Raw genomic sequence first — 27280 nt, forward strand, 5'->3', positions numbered from 1 at the left:
ATCTTTTGTCTCAGGGGGTTATGAGGGGGGGAAGCACGATCATTTGAATTTACTCCTGGGTTTCTACTGATACAAAGCCATATGCTAAATCGCTGAAGTAACCCTTTAACTCCCCAGAGCCGTGTGGAGCAGTTATATGATGGATATAGATGCATGCACTTTAATGGACTTAAAAAATGACCCATCAAGTCAAAGCCATTATAATGCTTGGAAGAGCCAGGATATTTTTCATATGCTAGCTATAATATATTTTGCAATATAATAGGCTACAGTATGAGTGTACTTATTTGGATAGTGTATGTTTATGTTTATTTATCAGGCAGATACTGTTGTCCAAAGTTACAGGAATAACAATAGGAAAAATATTTTTACAGTGGAGAGATAATGAACCTATTCCAGAGGGTGTTGTTTTTGGGGCAAATTCCTTGCTATTTTAAACTGAGTTTACTCAACATCTAATGTGTTCTTTTGACCACTTTTGTAGTTTGGAGATTGGTCTGAACCTCAACATGCCCATCATATCAGCAGGAAGCTTTGGATTGTCTTGTGACTTCAAGAGAGATCTGACCCGCCTTCTGCCTCCAGCGAGAAAAATCTCCAGCTTCTTCTCTTACTTTTGGAATTACAAAGATCGTATCAAGCCTGTATGGAAAACAGCGTATATATACAAGAAAGCGAATAACACAGAGGACTGTTTCTGGTGAGTATGTGATCTTGTAGTTTGGAACAACAGAAGAGTTTCGTGAAGGAAATAGGAATATTCCCTTGTGGCTTTCTGATTTTGGGTCTTGTCTGTAGGTACATAAATGCTCTTGAGGTTGCTTTAGGCAACTTTTCCACTAATTTGAAGAAAAGTGTGGTTATACGAAAAGAAGGCGATCTCATTGAGGCTCTGAACAACACTAACCGGGATAGCAACTGTGAGACCTTATTTTATTTGAATATTAGAGAAAATTTACTTTAGTTTGGTATCACTGGTCAAAATGTTCAACATTTTAAAAAAGTCAAACGTTAAAGTGTGTTTTGTTACTTTATTTCTATTTTACAGTGTTCATTGTATGTGGGACACCTGATGACATTGTGGATCTGAAGAATGGCTCTAGGGAGTTTGATGCTGAAACTGCTTTTTTTCTGATTGACCTTTACAAGTCAGTCATTAACCTTCAACTCCTGCTTTCTTTAATCTAGAGCTATATGATCTACTGGTCTTCACTTAAATTAATGTCCAGCTAACCGAGTTATATAATTGTACTTATCTCAAAAAGCCTCATTTAGAAAATCTAGAAAGACTGCGAATTGCAATTGAGAAACAATACTAACTTTCTCTCACAGCGACAGATATTATAATGGGTCATCTAACGCTGCTATGAAAAACGTCCTGGTGCTGACAATGCCTGACACAAGACAATACACCATTGACACTTCTGGTAACAACACGGTAGGTACCGTGTTTTTATTTAGTTAAAACCTATTGTAACCACTGTATTGTAACCATTCTGTAAATTACATTTTTACTGATACACTGTAAACCCTACACTGTAAAAAATTATTTAGAAAATAAGTTACCTGGTTGCCTTAAAATTTTGAGTTCATTGAAATTAAAATTTTGAGTTAATACAATGAACATTTTTTGAGATTCGACAACCTTTAGTAAAATATTATTAAAATATTTTATAAGCATATTGGGTAATTGTGTGTGTTTTATTTCTGATGATGCAGTGAAACATGCCAAATAGTGCCATTTTCATGATTTATCACATTTTTTTTAATGTGGTTCAGATACAAAAATATTTTGATTTCCTATTTATTAAACAAATTTCCTTCATTGTATCAACTCAATTTTTTTATTTCAATAAACTTAAAATTTTAAGGCAACCAGGTACTTTTTAAGTTAAACCAACAAAAACCAACACATTTTTTTTACAGTGTAATGTTGTCTTTACTTAAACAAATCAAGTAATCCTGACTTAATATTACTAGTTTAGTCCAGAAACTCAGAAACATAAGTTAGTATAACTTATTAGCCTACAAAATACATAAACTTAAGATTTCAAGTTCAATGAACTCAAAATCATAATTAATTAAAATAACTCACTCTGGTCTTGCTTGGATGTGATTGGCCATGCAAGGAGTTCTGTCTTGCAACAAGAGAATTAATTCACTGATTGGAGGACATTTACAAAAGGTGGTCCTTTTTGCCTTGTCTGTTGCTGATTCAAATAAAGATGGATACTTTTTCATTGTGTGCAATCTTAAAATCGGTAAAAGTAAAAATTAGTTAATTACCAAACCTAACAATAATATGTGAACTAACCAGACTGACTTTAGTTCTTCTGTTTTAATGAAAATAATAGTTTCGTTGGAAGTCACCATATGGAGATAAGTGCTTGCTTTAGTTGGGTTCTTGACCCTTGACTGTGTAATATTAATAGTTCTATGGCTGCTTTGTGTTTGTGAGATTTGTGAAGGAACAAAGAGTCAAGAGAAAATATCATCAAGTGATGTTGTTAATTCACTGATGATGATAACGTTATCATGTAATGGCAGAATCCCTTAACTCGTGCAGAGTCTAATGTTCTGGTTGTCGAAGCAGTTATGGTAGTTTTGAAATATTAATTATAATAGCCATAAGATCTGATTTCTGATTCACTGTTGTGATAATTAAAAAAAAAAAAATTGTGCACAAAATGTTTAAATCTACAGCCTTAGTTAGACATACACAGACATCAAGAATCTGTGTATGAATCTCTACAATGGTGACAATCAAAAAAAAAAAAAAAATTCAGATAAACAGATTAACTCTGACCATAAAACAAGCTACAAAAATATCAGAACAAAACAGCAAAAGTAAAAGCAAATAGTAAGATTCAAAGGAAATTAGTCACAAATCAGATGCATATTTATCCATGCCACAATGCATGTTGAAGTTTTGATTGGTTGTACTCAGCATGGTGTACTGAACTTCTGGTGTACCCAGTTTGAGTACAGTGAACGTGAGCACCAAGTTAAGTGAACTTAGATATACAAGTTTTGGGAGACTCCATTACTCAATTGAATCAATCTGCTCTAGTTACCACAGCTGCAGCTACAAACATTCCTGCTAGAGGATATAGCTGCCTATCTGGCAACATCGAGTCAGGGGGAGGGGGGATGGGATACACCCCACTCTACAGTCATTTGAAAGTGATTGCAGTACCAGTTTTGGCCACAATCTTACATACACTTTCTTTAAAATAGAAAGCAGTTTTTTAACTGTAATAATATTTGACAGTTTTTGCTGTATTTTTGACAATATAAATGCAGCATTGGTTGAGAATAAAAGACTTTAAAAAAGAAAGTACACCATTTTACCAATCCCAAGTGTATTTGAACACTTTTTGCATAAGTTTGCCACAACTGTAAAACAGGCATCCCTTTTTAGATAGATAATTTTCACAAAATAGACATTTATTATTTATTAAATTTTTTCTTTAGGTTGTCATAGTTGCACTTTGCAATAATTTCTATTTTATGATGAAATTTAACATTTGATATAATGTTATAATATAAAAGACAAATTATAATAAATAATGTAGGCTAAGTAAAACTTTCCAAGACTGTTTAAATGTTATTTTTATATAACAAAAAGGAAAGCATTTTGTATTGTGTAAAAAATGTTCACATGCTGATGCTTTCCTGTTATGCATCTACTATAGACGTACCAGCTCTCATCTTCTTGCTGTTCTGTGTGCAGATGAACGATTATATTGCAGCATATCATGATGCGGTGCTGCTGTTCAGACAGGTGATGAAGAACATCTGGAACATGGGCTTCTCAGAAATTGAGGATATGGAGTCTGTTAGCATGAACTACTTCAGAAACGTGTCTTTTAATGGTGAAAAACATCAGTCATATTTTGGATTTTGCTTTTGCTTCGTATGTTGGAGTTGCTTTAGTGATCCACAGGATAATTAAGATTTGAATATTCCAAACCACAGGCATAGCAGGAGATTATCAGCTGGATGAATATGGTGACAGGGATGTGATATTTTCTTTGATCTACACTAACAATGACGATGGCAAGGTATGACACAGATTTCAGACATATTCGATTTACATAATGGATTTTCTTTCTTTTAGCAAACTATGGAGTGATGATCGGACATTAAAACTTACCTCTTCTGTACTTTAGTACAACATTCTTTATGAGTTCAACACTTCCAACAACCAAACAAAGCTAATAGATGACAATCCTTCCTTCATTTGGCCTCGGTTCCGTCTACCTACAGACCGTCCATTAAAAGGTAAAGTCAAAATCAAATGATAATAATTTTAAGGGTAAAATCCTCTTATTTGGTTAACAGAAGTGCCCTTACTCTGAACAGTGAAAAACTGTAATAGATCTAATGGGACATTTCATGTAATTTTACAATAAAATACTGTCAAATAAAAACTTTTTTAAGTGAAAAAGAACAAGTCGTCTTATAATTGACAGTGAAAAGCCGTAACTATGTTTCTTATCTTTTTTCTTATTCGGTATGTACATTAGGCTTCTATATTACAACTTATGTTGTTAATGTATTTGTATAACATAATTGTGTCAGTGTTTGATAACGCATTACAAGTAACACGAGTTGCATAATCAGATTACTTTTTGCAAGTAACTGATTACTTTACTTAAATAAATAAAAAATTAAAATAAGTAACGCATTTTTGAAAGACCCCAGGGGACTTTTCTTCATACCTCACTTATCACATCTGAGATGATTTGACCAATCCCAGATCTTCTAATCGTGATAACTGATCTTTGGCTAATTTGGTTCTTCAAACTAATTAGCGGATTGAATTAAAATATCTAGATTAAGTTGTTTTAGATTACTGTTTTCCCAAAGAGGGCAGATGTATCGATACTCAGAACTACGATTAGCAATGCAGCGATTGGCTGGCGGCAAGACTGCAACGTAATGACATCATGGTGAAAAACTTGACAAATAAAAAACAAAAAACAAACACATTTCTGGAAACAGCCAAACGACCAAACCAACATAAAAGTTATAATAGACTAATTAAATGTTTTTTTAAACATGACAATTTTTTATTTAAAGGAACTGTATGTAAGAAATGTATTTCAATTAATCATAAAATGGCCCTGATATGTCACTAGACATTAAGAAATCATGTTAATTTCAAATACTTATATCACTGACAACAGTATAGTCCAGCCAGGATATTGTCATTTAAAGTTGTTGTTGTAGCCCTCAACTGATGTTGATGTTGACATGTTGTGTTTTGGCCTGAAGCTCCGCCCTCCACCTATCGACTAATCACAAAGTCAGTAGTGTTTGGGCATCCGGGTTGTAAAATTATAATAAAATTATAAAGTAATTATTTTATCAAAAATATATCTTAATCAAGTGGCTATAGTATTTATACCCAACATTATAATATTATTTTCAAATACATTTTTATAGTATTATTGTTATTATTTAAAATTATTATTGCCCATGGTTCAGTAAGGAACTCTTGCAATAAAGTATACAGTGGTTAGGACAAATTTTAAGGATCAACGCCGCTTACACGTCCTGTTTACATGAAATAAGCCTTAGTATCCATCTAACTGAGTTAGTGACGTACAAAGAACGGACCCCACGTGAGAAAACGTAATGCAAAAGTATGCATTAATTAAAAGCAACTAAGTAACACAATAAGTTACTTGCGCAAGTGTAACACAATATTACTTTAAAAAAAATTACTTTTGTTTATGTGTTCACTTTCTATAGTATTTACCACAGCTTGTCTTTTTACCACCTGTGATTTTAAGGTGGTTGTTAGTACTATTATAAAGGTAGAAAACTGATTTTAGTAACTTGGCATGTAACAATAATTTAAATGATTGGTTTTTACTGTAAATTTAAGTTTAGTGTGTTAAACATAAAATATTGCAACAACAACACAGTTGTTTTTTTGTTTTGTTTTTTGTTTTAACAGATGTTCAAGCTTATTTTATTGTATATGGTTTAATGTATTATGTATATTTATATTTTTTCTTAAATAAACTCAATATTTATTTAGGCCTGGACGTCAGCACCATCATTGTCATATTGTGTACTGCTGTTGTGGGGGTCATGGGTACACTTGCCTTCATCTTTTACTGGTTAGAGCAATAATTTTTTTTCCCCTTTTATTCTTTGTGCTCTTGTAATGCCACTGGACTGGTTTTACCAGTACATATCAATATCAAGATATTTACAGTTGTTTCTGCATATATTTTAAAGGCAAAATAGATACTACCGTAACTTGCAGAAAAGATGGTCTCACATTTCCTCAGAGCTCATTACCCCTTTGGAGTTGAATGAGTGGAATATGATCTGTCTGAAGGTAATGCATGGTAATGGTAATGGCACCAAAGTCTTTCATTTACTTTTATAATAATGCGTTCTAAAATGTTTATGCTTATTATTTTTTACTGCATGAATATTTCATTGTCTGTTCTGATTAGATTGAGGAAGACTCGACACAAAAAAGTAGCTACATCCTACGCCGTGCACGCTATGATAAAAAGGTAATGTAAATACTCACTTTCATCCAAAACAATTCCATTACTCTGAGTTTTTTTAATAAGTAGATTTTTTTCTTTATAGATTGTTATCCTTAAGGAGTTAAGGCTCACAGATGGAAACTTCACTGAAAAACAGAGGATAGAGCTGAACGCGGTAGCAGGATTTCATTCTCTTCACTGGATAACAAAACACTAACATTGAATCATTTTAAAATAAAACCTGAGTTACTTTGTGTTGTTCACAATATAAATAATAATAGATACCACTTTCATTTCAGCTCTTGAAAATTGATTATTACAATCTTACCAAATTCTATGGGACAGTCAAATTTGACAATGAGTATTTTGGCGTTTTTGAATATGGAGAAAGAGGATCTCTTAGAGTGAGTATTATTACAAGCTTTGTATGATGTAATAAAACAAATCTAAAATAGTAAATTAATTCTAAAATATGGATTTTTATTCTTTTAGTATGTGCTTAATGATAAGATTTCATACCCAGAAGAAACCTTCATGGATTGGCAGTTTAAGATCTCTGTCATGTATGATATTGCAAAGGTAATGTTTTTTTTCTTAAAGAGTTTTTTTCCTCAAATTCAGGTTGTATTATTTAATTCTTTGCATATAACATTGTCTGAATGGATCCTAGATGGTGCTATAATGCATCTTTCATTAATAGGTTTATCGTATTAAATTTTGACCACCTTTAGGGCATGTCTTATCTCCACGCAAGCAATATCGCAGTCCATGGGCGTCTTAAATCCACTAACTGTGTGGTTGACAACCGTATGGTAGTAAAGATTGCAGACTTTGGCTTCAATACAATTCTCACTCCCAGTAAAGGTGAAGGATGGTTTATTATTATTATCCTGACAAGTCTTTCAGTTATTTCTACATTTAGGTTATATTAAGAATTAGCTATTTGGTTAATAATTTGCTTATGTTAATGTTTACCTATTTGTGTTTCCGCTTCTCTCAGATCTGTGGACGGCCCCTGAACACCTCAGGAAACAGAGGATCTCTCAGAAAGGAGATGTGTACAGTTTTGCTATTATTTCTCAGGAGATCATGATGAGGAAGTGCACGTTCTACACGAGCTCCTGCTCTAATCGTGCTGGTGAGAGAAAGAGCTAGACAGCTGCACAAACAATACACACAATCATCACCAGTGACACCTACTGGTGATTTCTTTCATCATGCATGCAAAGTCGAGATTATTTATGTATGCTACATGCCATGTTTAACTTTAAAAGAATAGTTCAGCCAAAAATTATGTATCTTCATTTATTTTACCCACACAAAAGGGAATTTTTAGACTTATAGTGCTAATAGCTGTTTTCCATGCAGGTTATTGCAATTACAATAAATTATGACTGAAGCTTAACATTTACACTATATATATATATATATATATATATATATATATATATATATATATATATATATATATATATATATATATATATATATATATATATATATATATATATACAACAGTATTGGGACACCTCTCCAAAAAATTTAATTCAGGTCTTCCAATCACTTCCATGGCCACAGGTGTATAAAATCAAGCACCTAGGCATGCAGACTGCTTCTACAAACATTTGTGAACGAACGGGTCGCTCTAAGGAGCTCAGTGTATTCAAGCATGGTACCGTGATGCATGGTAGGTTGGCCAAGCATGGTAGGTTGCACCTGTGCAATAAATCAATTTGTGAAATTTGTGGAAGCAATTGGAAACAACATATAGTTAGCCACGAAGTGTAAGGCCACGTAAAATCACAGAGTGGAGAGACGCCTCCAAACTGTGTTTGGCCTTCAGTTTAGCTCAAGAAAAGTGTGTAGAGAGCTTAATGGAATGGGTTTCCATGGCTGAGCAGCTGCATCCAAGCCTTACATCACCAATCTGATGCAGTGGTGTAAAGCACGCCGCCACTGGATTCTAGAGCAGTGGAGACGTGTTCTCTGGAGTGACCAATCGGGCTTCTCTGTCTGGCAATCCGTTGGATGTGTCTGGGTTTGGAGGTTGCCAGGAGAATGGTATTTGCCTGACTTCATTGTGCCAATTGTAAAGTTTGGTGAAGGTGTTACCCCTCCTGTTCGAACCGCCTCCTGTTCGAACCATGTTACCTCTCCTGACTCAAACCCAGTTCCGCTGGCATGAGAGTTGGACTCTCTAACAAGGAGGCTAAAGGCTGTAACCTCTAGCGTCAGTTGTCCACATTTCTTGGGGTTAGAGGAGTGAGGTTTACTTGCACAGCAGCTACTAGCTGGCCTCCATTACGGAGCGGTATTATGGAGTGTGGTTGTTTTACAGGGGTTGGGCTTGGTCCTTTAGTTCCAGTGAAAGGAATTCTTAATCCTTCAACATACCAAGACATTTTGGACAATTCCTGGTACAACATGACTGCGCACCAGTGCACAAAGCAAGATCCATAAAGACATGGATGAGCGAGTCCTGAACTCGACTTGATAGAACACCTTTGGGATAAAATAAGAGCGGAAACTGCGAGTCAGTTCTTCTTGTCCAACATCAGTGCCTGACCTCACAAATGCGCTTCTAGAAGAATGGTCAAAAATCCCCATCAACACATTCCTAAACCTTGTGGAAAGCCTTCCCAGAATAGTTTAAGCTGTTATAGCTGCAAAAGGTATGCCAACTCCATATTAAACCATACAGATTAAGAATGGGATGTTACTACAGTTCATGTTGTGCATGTAAAGGCAGGCGTCCCAAACCTTTTGACAATATAGTGTATGTGTGCTTTATACAGTGTCTACTGAAGCCATATAATAGCTTTATTTGTATGTATGTCTAAATGTAATTTAGAAATAAATGTATATGCTTTCATCATGTGCAGTGACCTATGCTGCACAGACTTTTCAGTTGTTTACATATTTTCAGTTGTTTATGATTACTGTTTTAAAGGTGTCATGAACTGTCTTTTTAATTTTTTTATAATGTTGTCTGAGGTCAACTAATGACGTTTGTGTGGTTAGAACCACGGGCACACACATACACATACATGTGCGCCCTTCAAATGTAAAGTCCAGAGAGAGTGAACAACAGAAAGGAATATAATGACATTCATCTGGCTGCCCGGGACGTTGGGCTTTGCGAGCCCTGGCCCATACATGAGTCTGAGTCCAGCATGCTGTTTTCACTTTGCAGGTGGTGGAGTAATATTTGCTGCCTGCTCTGTCTTTGTGTCTTCTGTCTTGTTGGCTTGTCTTTCAGGCCTTCTCTTTACATCCTCTCTTTTTTCATATGTGTGACTGTTGTACTGTCCATCCAAGCAATCTCATATTCAATTGCTCTCTCCTTCTTTTCATTCTCCTTTCTTGTCTTAGATCGACCTCTACTATTATTTCTACAAGCTTCCATCTTCAAGCTCTCTCTTCTTCTACATTGTCTCTTCCCCAGCCTTGGTATTTTGAGCAGGATTGTCCATCCATGCAAGTTTTTGCTGGTGATGAAGTTGCATCTGGTCGTTTTATAATTGAAGAGTCTGTCTTTCTCTACTTCTTTGTCCTCTGCTCAATCGCCTTTTAGGTGGACGCTCTTGCTCCGCCTCAGCAGGTGTCATCTGAACCATCAGTTGTTGTGCCACAGTGGAAAGAGATGGCAGTATGTCCTCCTTAACAGGTGGAGTGAGATGCCAAGGTGCCACTTGATCCATCAGTGGTTCTGCCATTTTAGTGGAGGAATGTGGCAATTTTTTCGCCTCATCAGATTCCTCAAACTGAACCATTAATAGTTCTGCCACATTGTAGAAATCTGGCTTCTTAAGATGGAAAAATGTCCATCTTAAGAAGAGAGTCCTCATAGCCTCTCCCTCCACACTTGTATCTTCTGCTAGATTATAGGTGTCACTTACTTTCTTGACAAGTGTCTTGGCAAGAGGAAGCTTAAGTGACCAAGAATTTTGTTTAGTTATGTCATTTTCACAATGTATCACAATAGATCACAATGGATTGACAATTACGAACAAATTTCACTATCGAATATCAGTGCTCTATGGGGGGGTGCTCTTCTTCTGTGGTGGCGCGTGGTCGTTGCAGTGCACAGTCTCTTCTTCGTTACTTTCTAGAGAGGTGAATTACCGGGGCACACTGGGCATAATGTACATTGACTCATCAGATTATTTCAGCTGGAGCCAGAGGGTCATTCCAGGACGTGGCCATAAAAATATGTACATGGTCTGTCTGGCAGGAGTTTTCCCTATCATTATTTCATTACTATGTCATTATTTCCCATAAATGTAGAAGATATTCCAGCTTCTATGCCTTTTTAGCAAGGGATGTCCTGGCCTATACAACCTTCATCTCTCCCCTGCAGGCTATTCTAGCTCTGAAAGCAAAACTCTGAGGACAAAAAAGGTCTTAGCTGTGACAGCCTCTTAGGCTTGACACAGCTCTTACGGAATAATTGCCACAGGGAGAAAAATTATATCACTGTCGTTCTTGGCCATTACCACTATCACTGGGAAACCACAGGGGAACTGCAGCTCTGCTTAATTAGCCTATGTCAATAAGAGGAAAGAGCTCACACTCTGCTTGCATTCTGATATCTTTTTTCCCCACTTGCCGTAGTAAGTGACAGATAACTTGCTGTTGTATGTGACAGAGGGACTAGTAGAACATCCTTGACTCACAGCATTTGCAACCCATGTAATAGTTAAACAGGTATCTGATGACTCCCTGCTCCGGGGTAAATGCATACCCCTACTTAAAAACCCAACAGTAGCTGCGTTCCAGTTCGTTTTTTTATCATGCCCTTCACTCGCAAACTACCCTCCGTCTCGTTCACTCGGATGTGCGTCATTGCTTACAGTGCATGAGTGCCCACTACTGGCGAAAACTTTGCAATGGACTGAACTGGAACGCCCTAAGCCCTTGATCACTTGGAATCCACTTTGGAGTTGATTTATTTATTTATTTTTTCCTTTAAGAAATTGTTAAATGCAGCATTCTATATGTATATGGATGTGTTTGGGTTGTTTTAAATGTTTTTAAAAATATCATAGGGTTGTTTGTGGTGGGGTAAATTAAACGCGATATGTGGTGACGTCACAATCGCGTTGCATTGTGGTATATAAAACTGCCTGAAGTGTACATATGAAGTAGACTCGCTCCCTCGGTCAAAATCGAGGGAGCAAGGGTCTGTCCATATAAACTTCCCTTGTCCGCACTTCAAAATGGCAGTGGGGATTCCCCCAAGGGGGAGTGCTTAGGGAAGTTTGCAAGTGCGTGTCTTAAAGTGGAGTGGAATGCAGCATTGGAGTACAGTGCCATATCAAATTTACCCAAACTATCATTAGAGAGGGATAACTAAACGGGGTATGCAATTGCCGAGTATTTTAGTTCAGTTCAATCAACTCTAAGGGGAAATAATATGCCACCAGATTTGAGCATTCCTACTCCATGACCGTCATACACGATACTTCTTATTATTCTGCTCTACGCTATAGAATGTGTAGGGTAGGACGGAGGAGGAGAGATGTTATTCTCCTCAGAAGTTCGGTCTTGTGTTTAACCAAATCCCTTTTTTATTAATTACCTCCCTCCCTCAGATCTTTCTGCATACTTCTATTGTCCCGTCTCTTCTTTGCTCTTCTTCTCGAAGTAGGAGGAGCATGAGTGGCTACACTCTCCCTCTGGCCCTGCAGTCCTCATTCCTCAGACTGTGATGGGCCAGGATCCCCAGGGGCTTTAGGCAGGGATCTAGATCGGCACCACCGGTATACTTCTTGAATGCCTTTGATTGTTCCCACCAACTACTGTCCCAACTATCCACTCTACATATGTGTTGAAAAGTTGAGAGTGCGAGACCTGGCCATTAAGGTGAAAATTCTTCTCTTTCTCCCCGATGTCCGCCAGGTTCAGCCACAGATGCCTTTCCATAACCACCATTGCTGTCATTGAGCAAACTATAGCAGTGGCTGTTTATTTAGGTCTGTGGTACAGCGCAGCTCGGCAACTGCTTTTGGGGACAATCGTTGCCTTCAAAGAGGATAATTCACCCTGTGAGAAATAGCTTGCAAGCATCTCTTCAACAGGGGCCCATCATCACATGCTCACTCAATCCTTCCACATTCAAGTAGATTGAAAGTTGAAATGAATGAATGCAAGGTGAATAATGTTTTTTCTACAACTTCTCCAGTTCTGCGGGGATGTCAGAAAGGAATGGAAGGCTCATGGGTGAAGGGCAAAATATGGCCTGACAGTAAGCACTTGTCCAGCCTGCCACAAGTGACTTGCTGAGAAGACTCAGCACATATACTATCTTCGGCCTCTTCAACCCCATCTCCCCATGGCTTGATGGTTCCAACAAAATACTATCTGCTGGGTCAGATGACACTAAAGACAGCATATAATGATCCAGAAGACTGTTAGAGCCCATAACTGTGGATCTCTAAAGAGCCACACTTCTCTCAAAATCCTCAGTCAGTTTAACCTTCACTCCCCACAACTTAAGCCTCTTCTATGCCTCAGCAACAGCAGGCCCTGAGCCGTGAATAAGGACAGAAATGAACAGAGCTTCTGCATTGTAAACTTCTCACACTTGCTCGGATCCATTATAGATTTGCCTTCACTACATGCTAGCTAAACAAACGGCTCCTAAAGACAAAAAAATCTGATGACATGTATCACAGGCACCCTTTTATACTTCTAGGGCCAATGCTAATGGCGTCAAGGACTATTGCCAGCCAATGAAATTGGAGTGTTCACACATGCTTCAGTTAGAATAGCCAGTTGTTATTCACTAATAATCTTTCCCTCCAGGGAGCTATGATCATTGACTCATTGAAAGACTAATTCATTCATGAACGTTCCAAAGTGAGAAGAAAATCAAAAATGGCTTAAATTTCAATGACAGGCTTTAAAAGGCTTAGAATATGGTGCACTGGGAATATTTTTTTCATACTTTTATGGTGCTTGTTTTGTCATTTTGGAGCTTGATGCAGACCTCATTCACTTATGACAATTAGATTGAGCCACCAGGATATTTGTGAAAAGTTCACCTTTTGTGTTTCACAGAAGAAATTCAGACAGATTTGGAACAAATTGTTTTTATATTTTGGTGATTGATTCCTAATTCTTTAACTTATCCACTTTCCTTTACCAGAGAAACTAGCCAGAGTGCAATACCCTAGTACGACATCTTTCTTCAGACCTGATCTAAACTTTGAGAACACCAGTGAAAGAGAGCAAGAGGTATGTATGCATTTGTTTTACTCGTACACAAATCGTTATTTGTACAAACAGTATTAATTGATTAAATAAATGCAGCCTTGATGAGTATGACTTCTTTCAAAAATATACAAAATTGAGAAGTAATGTACATTCATGTAAATAAAAAAATTATATATTTTTTAACTACAGTCCTAATTGGTGCCCTGTTATTTGGCTCTTTACCCATTTAATCCGTTTCTCCAGGTTTGCATGCTGATCAAAAATTGTTGGGACGAGGACCCAGACAGAAGACCAGACTTCAAAAAGATAGAAATCACTCTATGGAGGATTGTCAGGTAACTTTTTAAATGCTTTTGTTCGACACTGAGAAATCTTAGAGAACTGGTAGACAAAGAAGAAAGAAATACAAATCAAACCAAGTATGATGTAGAAATCTCTCTAATACATGATTTCCTGATTTGATAATGAATAGTCTGGACAACCAGGAACATGAGAGCTACATGGAGAATCTGATCCGCCGGCTGCAGATGTATTCCCGTAACCTGGAGCGGCTGGTTGAGGAACGCACAGCTCTATACAAGGCTGAGAGAGACAGAGCGGACTGCCTAAACTTCATGCTTCTGCCTGGGTCTGAACTCAACTAACAGAAGAACACTACATAATCTTGTTGTGATTATTATTTGATATGTATGATATATCTGCAACACACTGATTATTGGCCAGTATTAGTGATTTTTTTAATTGTACACTTGCTCACTTTCCCTATTTTTACATTTAAGCCCCCTTTCCACCAAAATTTTGCAGAACAATTTGTCTGAGGAACCTTTTTCCTCCAGACCTGTTGCTGTCTGCATTTCTATCGCGGTCTAAAGTACTGTGAAGATTAGATTTCGTCTTCCGCAAATACACTTAAAAAAGCCTGAACCTTGTTGCCGGTCCATCGGTTGTATTTTTGTTGATTCCAATAGCAAACAACTCTTACTGCACACACCACAACTGACTTTTAGGTTGAAATAAAATGCTGGGTGAGCTCAACCAATCAGCATGTTCAGCGCCCAAGTCCCACCCCCGAAAGTTCCTGAACATTGAAAAAGTACTACCTCGCGAACAGGGCCATTTTGAGGGGAAAATTTTTACCTGGAACTTCATTTAGACCCCTGTACCTGCAGTCGAAACGCAGAGTACCCACCCCAAAATCCTTAGTTCCTGAGGAAGATTCCTGTGGTGGAAACACAGCTTTAGATGGTCCTTGCTGTCATCGAATGCTCAATTAAAGTTCATATTTTAAGTCACAATGAAATCAAAATGGACTATTCTTATTTTCTTATGCAATATTGCAATATTTATTGTAAAGTATTTTTCAATTCATGTGCCTATTCTAATCAAAATCCCTTCCCTTCCCTTCCCTTCCCTTCCCTTCCCTTCCCTTCCCTTCCCTTCCCTTCCCTTCCCTTCCCTTCCCTTCCCTTCCCTTCCCTTCCCCCTTTTCCCTTTTCCCTTTTCCCTTCCCTTTTCCCTTTTCCCTTTTCCCTTTTCCCTTTTCCCTTTCCTTCCCTTTTCCCTTCTCCCTTCCCTTCCCTTTCCTTCCCTTTCCTTCCCTTCCCTTCCCTTCCCTTCCCTTCCCTTCCCTTCCCTTCCCTTCCCTTCCCTTCCCTTCCCTTCCCTTCCCTTCCCTTCCCTTCCCTTCCCTTCCCTTCCCTTCCCTTCCCTTCCCTTCCCTTCCCTTTTCCCTTTTCCCTTCCCTTCCCTTTTCCCTTCCCTTCCCTTCCCTTCCCTTTTCCCTTCCCTTCCCTTCCCTTTTCCCTTCCCTTCCCTTCCCTTCCCTTCCCTTCCCTTCCCTTCCCTTCCCTTCCCTTCCCTTCCCTTCCCTTCCCTTCCCTTCCCTTCCCTTCCCTTCCCTTCCCTTCCCTTCCCTTCCCTTCCCTTCCCTTCCCTTCCCTTTTCCCTTTTCCCTTTTCCCTTTTCCCTTTTCCCTTTTCCCTTCCCTTCCCTTTTCCCTTCCCTTCCCTTCCCTTCCCTTTTCCCTTTTCCCTTCCCTTCCCTTTTCCCTTCCCTTCCCTTCCCTTCCCTTTTCCCTTCCCTTCCCTTTTCCCTTCCCTTCCCTCTTCCCTTCCCTTCCCTTTTCCCTTCCCTTCCCTTTTCCCTTCCCTTCCCTTCCCTTTTCCCTTCCCTTCCCTTCCCTTTTCCCTTCCCTTCCCTTTTCCCTTCCCTTCCCTTCCCTTTTCCCTTCCCTTCCCTTTTCCCTTTTCCCTTTCCTTCCCTTCCCTTTTCCCTTCCCTTCCCTTCCCTTTTCCCTTCCCTTCCCTTCCCTTCCCTTTTCCCTTCCCTTCCCTTTTCCCTTCCCTTCCCTTCCCTTCCCTTTTCCCTTCCCTTCCCTTTTCCCTTCCCTTCCCTTTTCCCTTCCCTTCCCTTTTCCCTTCCCTTTTCCCTTCCCTTCCCTTTTCCCTTCCCTTCCCTTTTCCCTTCCCTTCCCTTTTCCCTTCCCTTCCCTTTTCCCTTCCCTTCCCTTTTCCCTTCCCTTCCCTTTTCCCTTCCCTTTTCCCTTCCCTTTTCCCTTCCCTTCCCTTTTCCCTTCCCTTTTCCCTTCCCTTTTCCCTTCCCTTTTCCCTTCCCTTTTCCCTTTTCCCTTTTCCCTTCATCATTAACCTATGCCATTTTGTTTTTGTTGCAGACCAGTTGTGCGCTCTCTGAAGGAAACAGGAAAAGTGGAGCCTGAGCTCTTTGATGAGGTCACCATCTACTTCAGTGACATTGTGGGATTCACCACACTGTGCCACTTCAGCACACCCATGGAGGTGGTGGACATGCTCAATGACATCTACAAAAACTTTGACCGCATACTTGACAGTCATGATGTCTATAAGGTATTTCAATTATAACTGAATGAGAATCAGAGAAGGTTTTTACAATGCCTCAGTAATTCAAGGGGATGTGTCTGTATGTCTATTCCAGGTAGAGACGATTGGTGATGCATACATGGTGGTGTCTGGTCTTCCTCGACGTAATGGGAACAGGCATGCAATGGATATTTGCTTCATGGCACTGGACATCTTGGCCTTCATGGGCACATTCCAGTTACGCCATCTACCTGGGATGCCTGTGTGGATTCGCATTGGTGTGCATTCAGGTAACGGCCAGTCATTCATTGTACTCTGCTCAACAGTGAGGCCTTGTATTCTGTTAGGTTAAAGATTTCAATTGTTGCAAACAACATTTCTTAATGGCACAGCAGCAAAAAAAAAAAAATGTTTAAAGTGCCCCTATTATATCCTATAGTAGGTTTACATGTGTATCAAGGGTTAAAAACCCTTTCTCAGCATCACCTCTTTTCTCACAAAATCTGAAATCGTTCAATAAAGGAGTCTTTCCAAATCTGCGAGCCTACTCTTCTGATTAGTCAGATGGCCCAATCTGTTGTGATTGGTCTTCTGCATGTCGGAAACAAAATATCCATTACCATATCTGAATTTCAGCTCTGAGGCTTCCTCAGTACTTGTATACAGAGTGATAAGAGCAGTAATGATGGTGTCAATTGAACCTGAGTAATCATTATTTGAAGTGCGTGCAAAGTGGGTTGTGCAGGAAGCAAGATTTACTAACTTGTTTCAGGCAGTTCAGATTTGCTTCTATATTTTTTATTGAGCATTTTGACCTTTAAGACTTTGCATTCACAAACAGCAATATAATGCACTACATGAAAGGTAAAGGATCATTTAAATGATGTTTTGAGAAGTTAAAGAGGAACATGTTAAAATGATCTAATCAATCAGCACAAGAGGAGGTATATATATATATATATATATATATATATATATATATATATATATATATATATATATATATATATATATATATATATATATATATATATATATGTATGTAGTCGACTCACCTCTGTTCCTTGACAGTTTTCTGCATCCCTCCTTCACCGGGAATCCTCACTCTTGGCTGGTTCCTATCCTAGCCAGAGATACAGGGGGACTACTCTGGGTCAAAATCATACACTGAAAAAAAATACAGAGCTCACCAAAAACACATACTATTGTACTCAATCTGATTGTTTTAATCAGATTCTGAAAAATATTTGAAATACTACAAATAATATACTATACACCCCTTAGTTTGTCATTTTTATGTTGCATGTGCACAGGGCCCTGTGCTGCTGGTGTAGTGGGAATTAAGATGCCCAGATACTGCCTGTTTGGAGACACTGTGAACACGGCATCTCGCATGGAGTCCACAGGTCTACGTGAGTAGTGCTGCCTTTCAAAACATACACTACCGTTCAAGAGTTTGGGGTCAGTACAAACTATTATTATTTTTTTTAGAAATTAATACTTTTTTCAGCAAGGATGCATTAAATTGATTTAAAGCTAAGGTGATGACATTTATAATATAATATTTATAAATATTATATAGGGATGCACCGATACAATTTTTTCAGAACCGATCCGATATTAAAAATTCTGAGTATCGGTCGATACTGAAACTAAATCGATACCAATCCAATACCAATGCAGTTTTGTTTAAAAATATATCTATAGTGTGTTGAACTGATAATTACTCTTTTGTGAGTTACAGGAACTGTATGTAAGAAATGTATTTCAATTAATCATAAAATGGCCCTGATATGTCACTAGACATTAAGAAATCATGTTAATTTCAAATCCAGCCAGGATATTGTCATTTTAAAGTTGTTGTTGCAGCCCTCAGCTGATGTTAATGTTGACATGTTGTGTTTTGGCCTGAAGCTCCGCCCTTCACCTATCTACCAATCACGGAGTCAGAAGTGTTCTCTGCTCTAGTTACCACAGCTGCAGCTACAAACGTTCCTACTTACAAAAGTTACAAAATCAAGAGTGCACAATAATTGTATAAAACCTAAACATTTAGTGGGGAAAATATACAGAAAACCATAAAAATGAATAAGTGAAGCTCTAAATCTGGTAAAATGTTACACAAAATACATTCATGAAAAACAAGTAAATATATTTATAAAAATAGGGCTTATATACTAAGAACATGTATATGTACATGTATTTTGAATGTACAGTATAGCGCATCTTTTTAATGAGGCAGCAACATATTATGGATAGGGCAGAACAAGATAGCGCAAAAGTATTATAATATAGTGCGGCACAAAGCGCGTATGCGCATCCCGTGTGCAGGATGATGCACTTGAAGCAACACGGAGTCAGTGTGCAACGCTCCGTCTGCAGTGACAAGTTCAGAACACAAAGGGAAGATATATCGATGCATAGTGTATCTATGTGTGTCTTTTAACTGTTTAACATTTCAGTTACTGTGTGTGAAGAACAATACAATCTCTTTGTCCAGTGTTGCGATCTAACAGATACCCGGGAGAAAGTAACGTTAACACGATTTACAGCAATAACGCCAGCAAGATAAAGTAATTTTATGAGAAACCGTAGACCGTTATCTACAGCATAATAACAGAAACAATGAATCTTCTTGGAGATTTCATCATGTTGACTGCGACACACAGTTTGAAAGCTGAATGGAAAGTGACTGATCTGTAGCGGTCAGCGGAGGGAAGCGTGCATTAACGTGAACTTGAATTAAATGACTTAAATATTCATCTGTACCTCACATTAAACTATGGAATGGCTTTAGAACACTTATAATATAGTGCACAAATCATTGATGGTGCTTTATATTGTGGGGCACTAGGTTTGTGGGGCACTGGGGGCACTTAACCATTACACCGAATATTATACAAACAGTATCGAATTTGGATCGGTCCTGTCTGACCGATACTCGATCTGGCAAATAATGGCAGATCAGAGCCGATACCGATGCTCAGTATCGGATTGGTGCATCCTTAATATATATACACCCACCGATCAGGTATAACATTATGACTGGTGAAGTAACTAACACTGATTATATTAAAGATGAGCTCTTATTATTTTAAATAGCTTTTAGACTTGGTCTAGTCCATAGTTTAATAAGCTGAGTTCCTGGAGGAAAACTATATATACACGACACCAGGACTAAACTGAGGCTTAAAATAAACCTACCAGGAGGCAGATTTAACTTCAGATTAATTATATATATATATACACACACACACACCGATCAGGCATAACATTATTACCACTGACAGGTGAAGTGAATAACACTGATTATCTCTTTATCATGGTACCTGTTAGTCGGTGGGATATATTAGGCAGTAAGTGAACATTTTGGCCTCAAAGTTGATGTGTTAAAAAGTGGGTAAGCGTAAGGATTTGAGCAAGTTTGACAAGGGCCAATTTGTGATGGCTAGACGAGGGTCAGAGTATCTCCGAAACTGCAGCTCTTGTGGGGTGTTCCCGGTCTGCAGTGGTCAGTATCTATCTTTCAGACCAGTAAGGGTGTCCATGCTGACCCCTGTCCTCCGCCAAAAGCACAAATACTGGGCATGTGAACTGGACCAGAAAGCAGTGGGCTGATGAATCACGCTTTATTTTTACACCACGTGGATGGCCAGGTGCGTTGCTTACCTGAAGAACACATGGCACCAGGATGCACTATGGGAAGAAGGCAAGCCAGCAGTGTCACAGCTGTAATGAGAGACAGGAGGATCCAATAGTGAAAAAAGATAAGTTTATTGTTAAACAGGACGGTGAGCAACAATAAACAAGACTCAATAACAGGCAGAAAAGTTGCAAAAGAGACAAGCTCCAGGGCACAGGCAGGCGAACCACAGCAAAGGTCAGGTGCAGGCGGCCAGGCATGCAAGCCAGTGAAGCAGGGAAGCAGCGGAAAGCCAGAGGCTGAAATCCTGGACGCGGAACAGAGAAATCCCCCAGGGGAACAGAAGCCGAGGCAAGCCACACCAGGAGCGCTTGAAACGATCTGACAATAGGTGCCAGTGAGAGACCAGGTTAAATAGTGTGGCTGATGAGTGCAGCAGGTGAAGGTGATGAGTCCCATAATCAGTGACCACGCCTCCAACACAACCTCACAAGACACAGATAAGAGAGACGGTGAATCTATAAACCGTGACAAGCGGAGGCAGTGGGATGCTTTGGACAATGTTCTGCTGGGAAACCTTGGGTCCTGCCATCCATGTGGATGTTACCATGTAAACCCTTTAATGAAAATAGTATTCCCTGGTGGCTGTGGCCTCATTCAGCAGGATAATGTGCCCTGACACAAAGCAAAAATGGTTCAGCAATGGTTTGAGGAGCTCAACAATGAGTTTAAGGTGTTGATCTGGCCTCCAAATTCTCCAGATCTCAACCCAATTGAGCATCTGTGGGATGAGCTGAACAAACAAGTTCGATCCATGAAGGCCATGTTGCAACGTACAGGACTTAAAGGATCTGCTGCTAACATCTTGGTGCCAGATACCACAGCACACCTTTGGGGGTCTAGTGGAGTGCATGCCTCGACGGGTCAGGGCTGTTTTGGCAGAAAAATGTGGACCAACACAGTATTCAATGTATATTTATATAATTACATATTTCAAATAAATTATGTTCTTTTGAACTTTCTTTTGATCAAAGAATAGTCTACCATGGTTCCCTATCAGTTGGTCATGTTTGACATACCAACGAATTGGGGATCACTTTCAGAGACCTATCTTCTTCAAGTGTAAACTAAACTAGCCAATGAACATTGGGATGCGGTTCAAGGAAGTGAATGCACCGCATCTTTGCTTTCTACTTTGGAGCTGAACGATTGCTTTTCCCTTTGTTGTGATCGTTTCTACAAACAGGTGTTTCTTGAAAAAGCCTGCTCTTTGGAAGGACGTTGAATAGTGCTCTTCCCTCCAGGAAGACCCCCAAAGATGTTCAGTGTGGTGTGGGTGGGACAGCTCAAGCAGTGTTGGTCGCAGTCACAAGAGAGTGACAAAAACAGCTTTTACACAGCTCTTGAAAAGCGTGCGCCTGCAGCGTGAGCGCTGTTAGGTCAGATGACTGGAGGTTGCGTCTTCAAAGAGTGTTGGTGTTTACAACAGGCTTGCAATTCAGAACTTTTCTGCACTTTGGCACCAGTAATGTGGTCACTATCTGTTCCCGGCTGACGGTCCCGATCGCTGTCTCTCGTGCTTGGGGAAGATCACAGTGACAGCTTTCCCGCAGAGTCAACCTCCTCGGGCCCCTCACTCATCCACAATGCAAGCTGTGGTGCTTCCAAGAGAGCAATCTGGTCCTTCCCATGGGCGGCCAGTAATTTTTTTGAGGGCTCCTGCAGAAGACAGGATGTCAATCGCTGCATTTAAAGGGTGATGTCCTCCGGGGAAGAGGATTCGGCTGCGCTGCCCTCTTTGGGTGTGGTAGCATTGCCTGAATCGCCCCAGAGCTGACGGCTATGCTTTCCCGGGCCGCCACGACCGTCGGGTCTGATTAGAATGCACCACCGTGTTCTGAACCCTCAAGGTTGCGACTGTTATCTAGGGGCGGCCCGTGCTGGTTCTCTGTCTTTCTTCACGAAAGTGCATGAGGAAGTTATTAGATCTTAGACTCTCTGGTGGGCGAGGCATTGAAGTGGAACCTGTTCGTTGAATAGTGCTCTTCCCTCCAGGAAGACCCCCAAAGATGTTCAGTTGGGGTCATGCTTTCCTTCCTGCAAGATGGGTTGGAGTGATGGCTGTCTCCGTTCAACCTTAAAGTTTATGTTGCAGCAGCCGCGGCAGATCACGATGCAGTCAAAGGCGAGTCTATATAATAGGGAAGCACAACCAGATCATCAGGTTCCTTACAGGTTCCTACCTTGTTAACCTCTTGGGGCCTGTCTCTGGTAATCACAGCACTGCAGAGACCTCCCTTTGAGAAAAAAAGTTCTTACTTAGTATTTTGTCTTGTTTCTAGTCTAAATATCACCAAAACCATCATAAATCATGATGCATTTAATGGATAAGTAAAATTACTTTTTAAAAAAAGTTTTTGACTAAAACAAGATCTGCCAATAGGAAAAATTATCTTGTTTCCGATTGAAATCGTGTTTTTTGCTTCTGTCCCAAACAGTAATAAGATTATTTAGAAAGTACCCCCGACTGCATTGGAGGGTAGGGGACCTGCAAGCATTTTCAGGTTGACGAATCGTGCCAAGAATTCGGGCCCGCCAACTCTCATATTGTCCTGAGAACCTGGCCTAGATACGTGCCCAAGGTTCCTTCCTACCACTCCCTTCAGGGAGCAGGTATAGTGAACCTGCAAGTGCTGGCCTCTGAGGAGGCAGACCCAACCCTGGCTTTTCTCTGTCCCATCTGCTCTCTGCAGTGTTACCAACCTATGTTGTATTACCCTGTTTGGCTAGTCAATATGTGTAACTTCCACATTTCACCTTCCTACGGGAAGGATGTGGCTGCCACAGCGTTCCTTTCTCCTAGAGGGATACGATAGTCCCACTGAGTGTGTCTTGCGGAAGAACAATGACTAACCTTCTCTACTTAGAGCCATGATTTCCTGCACCAACAGATGGGGGTGGACCAGGGAGCTCAGGCAGAACGCTGGAAGGGACAGCAGCAATGGCGTGTTGGTAGATCCCCAATTCGTCGGTCAGTTCTGACGTACGTATTAGTGATACGTGGGTCAATGTATAAACAACCCGCACCCGACCAACGTTTTCAACTAACCCACCCGCAACTCAGACCGCGGAAAAGAAAATATTGTACACGACCCACATTTTTTAAAAGTAGTAAATGCTCCCTGGCCTATATTATCCATTAATCCAGCCTGTGGAGGAGAGAAATGTTTTAGGCCCTGATGTGTGCTTAGAGGTGCAGCAGCGAGAGTGTTCCTGAGGCAGCCCATCATTGTCCATTTCAGCATAGTTGCAAATTATTGATGAATGCGATGTTTATGTTTCGAACCTGCTTGGAGAATTCATCAGCAGGTCAACTGAGAGAAAGCCCACTTTTGGAAAAGTGTGAAAGCCCTTATTGCCGGCTCACACTACAGTCAGTACTGTCACAATAGCCAATAGGAAACAAGTCTACGACGAGACGGACATGTCGAAATGGCGACGCGAGTTGAGTTGCCGTAGTTTGCTCTAGCTCTCAGAAAAAGAGAGAGAGTGAGAGAGAGAGAGAGAGAGAGAGAGAGAGAGAGAGAGAATGAATGAATGAATGAATGAATGAATATCAGCATTTCTTGCTTTTCATTTGACAGCACAAATCTATTACACTCTAACAGGTGACGTGACGATCGCTTTTGAACTAGGCAGCGGTAAACATTCTAGCACACTATAGTGTGACAGCGCTCATGCAGGGTTCGCCTAAAATACTTAGAAATAAGAAAACAATAAATGACAGTCGTCTGAATGTTTCTTCACTGTATTCTCGGTCACACAAAATAACCAGCCTGAAAAGAAAAAAAAAACGCTACACTCCAGTACAAAAAGTGTGCATGCACCACCTTTATACGGCAAGCCCCGAGGGGAAAAATACATTGCACATACACACACAGCTAACGTATACACAACGAGCGCCAGAACGACAGTATCAAATAAGGTCAATAAAATTACCATTTCTTGCTGAAGAACTGACAATCCATGTTGAGCCCATCTCCCCAACCATTGTCTAATCCACTGGTTTATTCTTACGCTTTTGGTTTTTCTCACAACAATGATCATTATTGATACAGCAACTTTTCATGCTACAGTAGGCCTATCCATTTTGTTTTCCCGCTTACGATCTGCTGCGTAGATCGTGTGAAGCACTTCCTCTGGCAAGATAATCTTACTAATATTTTGTAGTGTGTGATGCTCCTCGATTTTCAAATTGTGTAGTGTGAGCATGTTTAAGATTTGAGGGAAGAAAATCTGCGAAGATTCTCCTGAAGTGTGTGCTGCAACCAGATTTTACAATCGGATAGGATTTTAAAACTCCTGTAGTGGGAGCCAGGCATTAGGAGCGCAATCTGTTCTTTTTCTGAATGCTGTTGCCTATAGTGTTATGCAATAAAGGCTTGATTTATTCATTTATTTTGTTTCGTTTTCTTAACAATTTTGATGCAGCATGTGTTTATCTAGTCTAATCAAAGTGACTCTCTCCCAACTTTCCCAACAAAAATCCCGCCCTCTCTCAGAAAAAACATAAAACTGACATTACTGAGCTATATGTGTCTGAAAGTAGGCCTATACCCTATTAAAATGGTATTGCATTGCTCAGTTCAACATGTTGGGAAATCGGGCATTTTGTCCCGCGTTGTCTTTATTTCAAACGACCGACCGACCGACCACGATCTGAATATCATTAAACATATTTTTGGATGACCGCAGACACTAGCTCATTTTGGATCAGCCTGCACATCGTTGGTATGACCGACTGAATGGGAATGTCTCCGTTACGTTTGTAACCCTCGTTCACTGAAGGAGGGAACGGAGATGTAAGTCCCATCGCTACAGTTGCTGTACCTCCGCTAAACGGCCGAGTCACTAAGTTCGGCTTCTCAGCCGAAAAGCACAGACGCGGTGCATTCACTTCCTTATTTATACCGATTTATACCCACACAACGGGGAGGAGTATGGAATGTGTGAACCGCAAACCAATGTTAGGCTCGTTTAGTTTACACTCCAAGTAAATAGGTCTCTGAAAGTAATCCGCAATTCGTCGGTCAGTTCCGACGTATGTGTCCGTTCCATCCTTCAGGGAACATATACGTAGCCTAACCTAGATATTTTCACAGAAATATTAAGCAGCACAACTGTTTTCAACATTGATACTAATAATAAATGTTTCTTTAGCAGAATGATTTCTGATGAATTATGTGACACTGAAGATCAAAGGAATAAATTATGCATTATATAGACATTAAATAGACATTTTGAAATTGTAATAACATTTAACAATACTACTGTCTTACTGTATTTTCAGTCAAATATATGTAGCTTTGGTGAGCACAAGAGACTTTTTTGGTTTTAAAAAACTATTTTTAGCAAATTTTGTAACAGTAGGCTAGGCTACTGTAAATCAGTTCACTAGTTTCCCCAACCAAAGTATTGCGAGTAATCCATATATGTGTATTCTATATTTTATTCTACATTCCTCTTCTCACCCCAGCACTACGAATCCATGTGAGTCAATCAACTATCAACATTCTCCAGCGCACGGACTGCAAGTTTGAGTATGAAAAGAGAGGAGAAACTTACTTAAAGGTAGTGATTTCACTATCAGTGTGTTGATGATTGTCCTCACCAGTGTTATTTTTGTATTATTTATATACTATTATATCAATTAGTAGTATTTGGACCGACTTGTAAGGTCCTGGAGACATTACGAACCTGCTTCATCTCAGATAGGGGTACCCAAATTTAGAGAATCAGGCAGATAGTTTATAATGGCTATTTATCACCATTTTTTTTATTTTAAAAATGTCTTTATAACTCTTTTAAGTATTCTTGTTTTTATTTTTTAATCCTACACATGGTATTGTTATGCATATGTTAAACTTGTCTTGCCTAGTATTTGATTTGATTTTAATTTAAGTATTTCAATTTAATCTAATATTTATATATCTTTTAATTCAGGTTGATTTCACTTAATTAAAATGATAAAATTTGTAATATTTTGTTACAATAACAGCATTGGTCCTCATGTACTCTGCAGGGTAAAGGAAAAGAGACGACATACTGGTTGACAGGAGTAACAGGACAAAATTATAATTTGCCAATGCCTCCAACAGCGTGAGTTTAACATTTTATGACTCGTATTATTCCTCATAACTAGTCTGTGAGCTCATTACTTCTGATCATTACTCGTTACTCCTGATTAATTTAAAATGATTTCATTACTCTTCTCCTGACAGGGAAAACTGCCAGAATCTGCAGCAGGACCTGTCTCAAATGATAAAGATGTGCCTGGAGAAGCGTCCCTCCAGCTTGTGGAAGAGACAGACCCTGTCAGCACGCCACAGGAAGCCCATAATGGAAGTGGAAATGGAGTGCACAGAACTGCCAGAGTATCTCCACTTGGCCACCGGTGACAGTCTAAGCACATACCTGTAACCCCAGCCCCAAACATGACACTATCACACTGGCTGCATCCAAAATCTCATACTTCCTACTCTATAGTAGGCGAAAAACAGTATGTGACAAAAGAAGTATGTCTGAATTGATTTGAGTACTTATAAAAGAGGAAGCAAAAAACACCCGGATTGATCTACTACTTCCAGCGAGATTTTGAAGTGTGTATACGATGGACACTTAACCATCCCATGAAGCCACGGGAGAGGATTTGTGAATGACAGTGAAATGACGTAATTGATGCTGGTAGGTCAAATGATAATGACAACATGGGGGTATTGAGCGGATATACAGTACAGGCCAAACGTTTGGACACATCACTATTTGTAATGTTTTTGAAAGAAGTTTCTTCTGCTCAGCAAGACTGCATTTATTTGATCAAAAATACAGATTTTTTTTTAATATATTGTGATATATTATTACAATTTAAAATATTTGTTTTTTAATTTATTATACTTTAAATGATCATTTATTTCTGTGATGCAAAGCTGAATTTTCAGGATCGTTACTCCAGTCTTCAGTGTCACATGATCCTTCAGAAATCATTCTCACATTCTGATTTATTA

The 27280-nt window shown here is 39.4% G+C and overlaps 1 protein-coding gene across 1 annotated transcript in view; it reads left to right on the plus strand.

The window, feature by feature from the left end:
* The window catches only part of gucy2cb (guanylate cyclase 2Cb), a 31442-nt gene extending 4423 nt beyond the window's left edge, over positions 1-27019 (plus strand). The window contains exons 4-27 of the mRNA XM_067429434.1: positions 485-700; positions 799-920; positions 1049-1148; positions 1333-1438; positions 3734-3875; positions 3979-4064; positions 4173-4284; positions 6053-6134; positions 6256-6358; positions 6480-6542; positions 6622-6693; positions 6818-6922; positions 7011-7097; positions 7250-7382; positions 7519-7656; positions 13669-13757; positions 13980-14071; positions 14209-14364; positions 16408-16600; positions 16689-16863; positions 17887-17985; positions 25753-25847; positions 26299-26375; positions 26498-27019. Of these exons, the coding sequence (XP_067285535.1) occupies positions 485-700; positions 799-920; positions 1049-1148; positions 1333-1438; positions 3734-3875; positions 3979-4064; positions 4173-4284; positions 6053-6134; positions 6256-6358; positions 6480-6542; positions 6622-6693; positions 6818-6922; positions 7011-7097; positions 7250-7382; positions 7519-7656; positions 13669-13757; positions 13980-14071; positions 14209-14364; positions 16408-16600; positions 16689-16863; positions 17887-17985; positions 25753-25847; positions 26299-26375; positions 26498-26696 (2842 nt within the window). The 3' untranslated portion in view covers positions 26697-27019. The remainder of the gene's footprint in view (positions 1-484; positions 701-798; positions 921-1048; positions 1149-1332; positions 1439-3733; positions 3876-3978; positions 4065-4172; positions 4285-6052; positions 6135-6255; positions 6359-6479; positions 6543-6621; positions 6694-6817; positions 6923-7010; positions 7098-7249; positions 7383-7518; positions 7657-13668; positions 13758-13979; positions 14072-14208; positions 14365-16407; positions 16601-16688; positions 16864-17886; positions 17986-25752; positions 25848-26298; positions 26376-26497) is intronic.
* Positions 27020-27280: the final 261 nt, after the last annotated feature.

This window comes from Pseudorasbora parva, chromosome 21 (assembly GCF_024679245.1).
Source record: "Pseudorasbora parva isolate DD20220531a chromosome 21, ASM2467924v1, whole genome shotgun sequence".
In the NCBI taxonomy this organism is placed as follows: domain Eukaryota; kingdom Metazoa; phylum Chordata; class Actinopteri; order Cypriniformes; family Gobionidae; genus Pseudorasbora; species Pseudorasbora parva.